The 3,185-nt window shown below is 40.2% G+C and overlaps 1 protein-coding gene across 1 annotated transcript in view; it reads left to right on the forward strand.

Moving 5' to 3' along the window:
* Positions 1-645, forward strand: part of LOC310823860 (bleomycin hydrolase-like) — a 31,784-nt gene extending 31,139 nt beyond the window's left edge. The window contains exon 12 of the mRNA XM_083696742.1: positions 315-645. Coding sequence (XP_083552868.1) covers positions 315-463 — 149 coding nt within the window. The 3' untranslated portion in view covers positions 464-645. The remainder of the gene's footprint in view (positions 1-314) is intronic.
* The last annotated feature ends 2,540 nt before the right edge of the window (positions 646-3,185 follow it).

Raw genomic sequence — 3,185 nt, forward strand, 5'->3', positions numbered from 1 at the left:
GGTTTTGATAATTCAATGCAGACACACACACACAGACGCATTTCTAAAATGGCCGCTGTGTCTCCGTCCGCAGGCTACTTGATCAGAACCAACAACTGGTTCATTTTGGTTTTACGTTGTCTCACAGTTATCTTCCATCAGTGAATCAACATCCTTTCACGTAACTTCGATACAATGTTTGATTTTAAACATTGCCGCACCATATAATTTTCTGTTATGACGGATATACAACGATACAACCAAAAAACAATGTTAATGCAACGTTGGTTTTAAAAAAAAACAAAAAAACATGGCCGCTGTGTCTCTGTCTGCAGGCTACCTGATCATGACCGACGACTGGTTCTCTGAATACGTGTATGAGGTCGTCGTGGACAAGAAGTACCTCACCCCAGAAGTCCTGGAAGTGATGCAACAGGAACCCACTGTACTTCCTGCCTGGGACCCAATGGGAGCTTTGGCATAACTATGGAAACAGAGGGTGCCACCCTGCCTGGTCTCAGCCCCCTCCCCCTGTGGTCTGTTTGACTCCGCCCCCCTTCTCTCTGGTTTTACTGCCCCTGCCCTGCCGCCCCCCCCCTCCACAGACTCCCTCTCCAACACAGCCTGTTCAAGACAAATAATAAAGTTTTTGTTTTTTTTACTGGACTTACATGTCTTTAGCCCACTTTGTTTTGTCTTTTTTCTACTCTCTCCAACACAGCAGAGTGTTTACAGTTACACGTCTATCCTCTGATTGTATCGTACAATCGTTCTGGGAGCTATAGAAATAGGATGAGTAGAACAGACATGGTCCCTCAGAACATGGCAATTTGGCTTGTACACCACAAGATGGCTGACATGGAATTGTAATACAGAATCACCATGGTAATCATTGTATTGTATGTGTCGAACACAGAGAGAAACTACACATCTTTCTCCACCATAACAATAATAATAATCTACTCATGGATGTGATAAGCATCTGATGAGCACCATCTTATATATAATATTCATATTGAGTTCATAATCAAAACATGATAGACAGGGAACCTGACATACAGGATTTCTCTCTCTCCAGCCCTCTCTCAAAAACCAGCGCTGTAACTCTTAAAAACCTGGCTCCACTCAGGTTGTTTTGCAGTTGTTGAATGGATATGACAGTTTTGATAAGCTCCTCCAGGGCATGCTCATGTGAACGCTTCTCTAAATAATATGTTAATTTTTCCTGTGAATTCTGTCACCTCAGAAGAATGCAAGCCAGCTAGTATCTAGGTAGTGTTGTTGTTGACTGCAGTGAAGGGAACAAGCCAGGAAATAACTGCCACAAACACAATTTCTGAGTCTATCGTTTTAAAAATACTATGTATTATTCAAAAGTCTTGTTGTAGAAACCACATTGGTTTGATGTAGGGTTGTCCCAAACTGAGCAGCAGCCTTTATCCTTGTTGGTCTTACAGTTTTTCCCCAATTGTTTAAACATGTTTAAACCTTTAACCCTTGTGTGGTCTTCGGGTCAAATTGACCCGTTTTAAATTTTTACTTGAAGAAAAAATATACAAGGAAACATTTTTTCAACCTGAAACTCCATGGCCTTGGCTTATTTACTGTGAAGAACATGTCAAAGAAAAAAAAATCATTGAGTGCACATGCTACACCCCCCCTACACATTTATGTCCTTCACAAGGTCTTCGGGTCAATTTGACCCGCATATACACAGAGACACACAGACTCACAGAAACATGCACACACACTCACTCACACACATACAAACACACACACACAGAATCTGCACAATGTTGTTACAAAACATTCTGGGAAGCCAGAGGGAGGAGACCCTGAGAGACACCAGGGAACACGGGTGGTACTGGATATGTCACAGGGCCTCAGTGGCCACAACATCACTTGGGATAATTTTTTCACATCGTACAGCCCGGGACAGGAACTTCTCAAAAGAAAGCTGACAATGGGTGGAACAGTCAGAAAAAATAAGACAGAGCTCCCACCTCAGCTTCTAACTGTAAAGAACAGGCCAGTCCATTCCTCCCACTTTGTGTTTACGGCCAACATGGCCCTGGTATCCTACATACCCAAAAAGGGCAAAAATGTGATGCTTATGAGCACTGGTGACACCGCACATACAGAGGAGACAACATGTGCCCAGGAACCCAGCTTCTCTAGCCATAGTGAGGAGGGTGGAGGAGGCTCCTGCTGTCCCACCTGCACGACCCACACAACCACAACCTCCAGTGCCTGAAGTAAGTGTCCTGTTGTTGTTGTTGTTGTTTATGTGTGCATGTATCTGTGTGTGTGTGTGTGTATGTTTCTGAGTATCTCTGTATGTATGTGGGTCAAATTGAAATTGACTATTAGAAGATGTGGTGGGAAAAAAATCCTGAACTAATAAAGTATTTTCATTATTCTAGATTGCAGCTGGTGGCAACAAGAGGAAGCACAGCGAGGTGTGTGAACCCTCAAAGGACTCAAAGACACAAACCACATGCAGAAACTGCTAAAAGTCTGTAGTACACATACTCTCAAATTGTATGTATCCAATATTATTTCAGAATTGCTTGAAAGATGTATTTTTCAGTGTACTGTATTTCATTGACAGTGAATAAAGCATTTCGTTCATGTTTTGTGTTTCTATTTATTGTAAATCATCTCAAATTATTTTGGAGACATTTTTGAGAGATGTATTTCATATCCAGTGACTAAATCAATCTAAGTTTGGTTCTCGTGTTTCTATTGTCGTTCATCACCTGTATTTGCTTTTCACAGCTTTGATTATAATAAGATAAAGATGAAAATCAAATGAGAATATCTCCTCAAAAATAATAAACATCAATGAAAACATTGTTTCATTTCAACTTTTCAGAGATAAGCATTCCACCCAAGTCCTTATTATAGCAGATCTTTTACATAAATTATAACTTTATCACAAAAAACGAATTACACTTCCACTGTTAAATATGATCTAGCAGAGATTAATTGCAAATATTAATCATACATGTTATCTATATTGTTTGGAATTGAGATAAAGACAATATATGTTAAAGAGTTTTGAATGGAAATTTGTATTTTTGTATTGCTTTTAAAGCCCCAATAATGTCCCGGGTCAATTTGACCCGAAGACTTCCAAAGGGTCCAAAAAGTGAAGACAATACGAGGGTTAAACCTGAAACTATAGCTCAATTTGTCAAAACTCA

Source organism: Argentina silus (genome assembly GCF_951799395.1).
Source record: "Argentina silus genome assembly, chromosome: Y".
Classification (NCBI taxonomy): domain Eukaryota; kingdom Metazoa; phylum Chordata; class Actinopteri; order Argentiniformes; family Argentinidae; genus Argentina; species Argentina silus.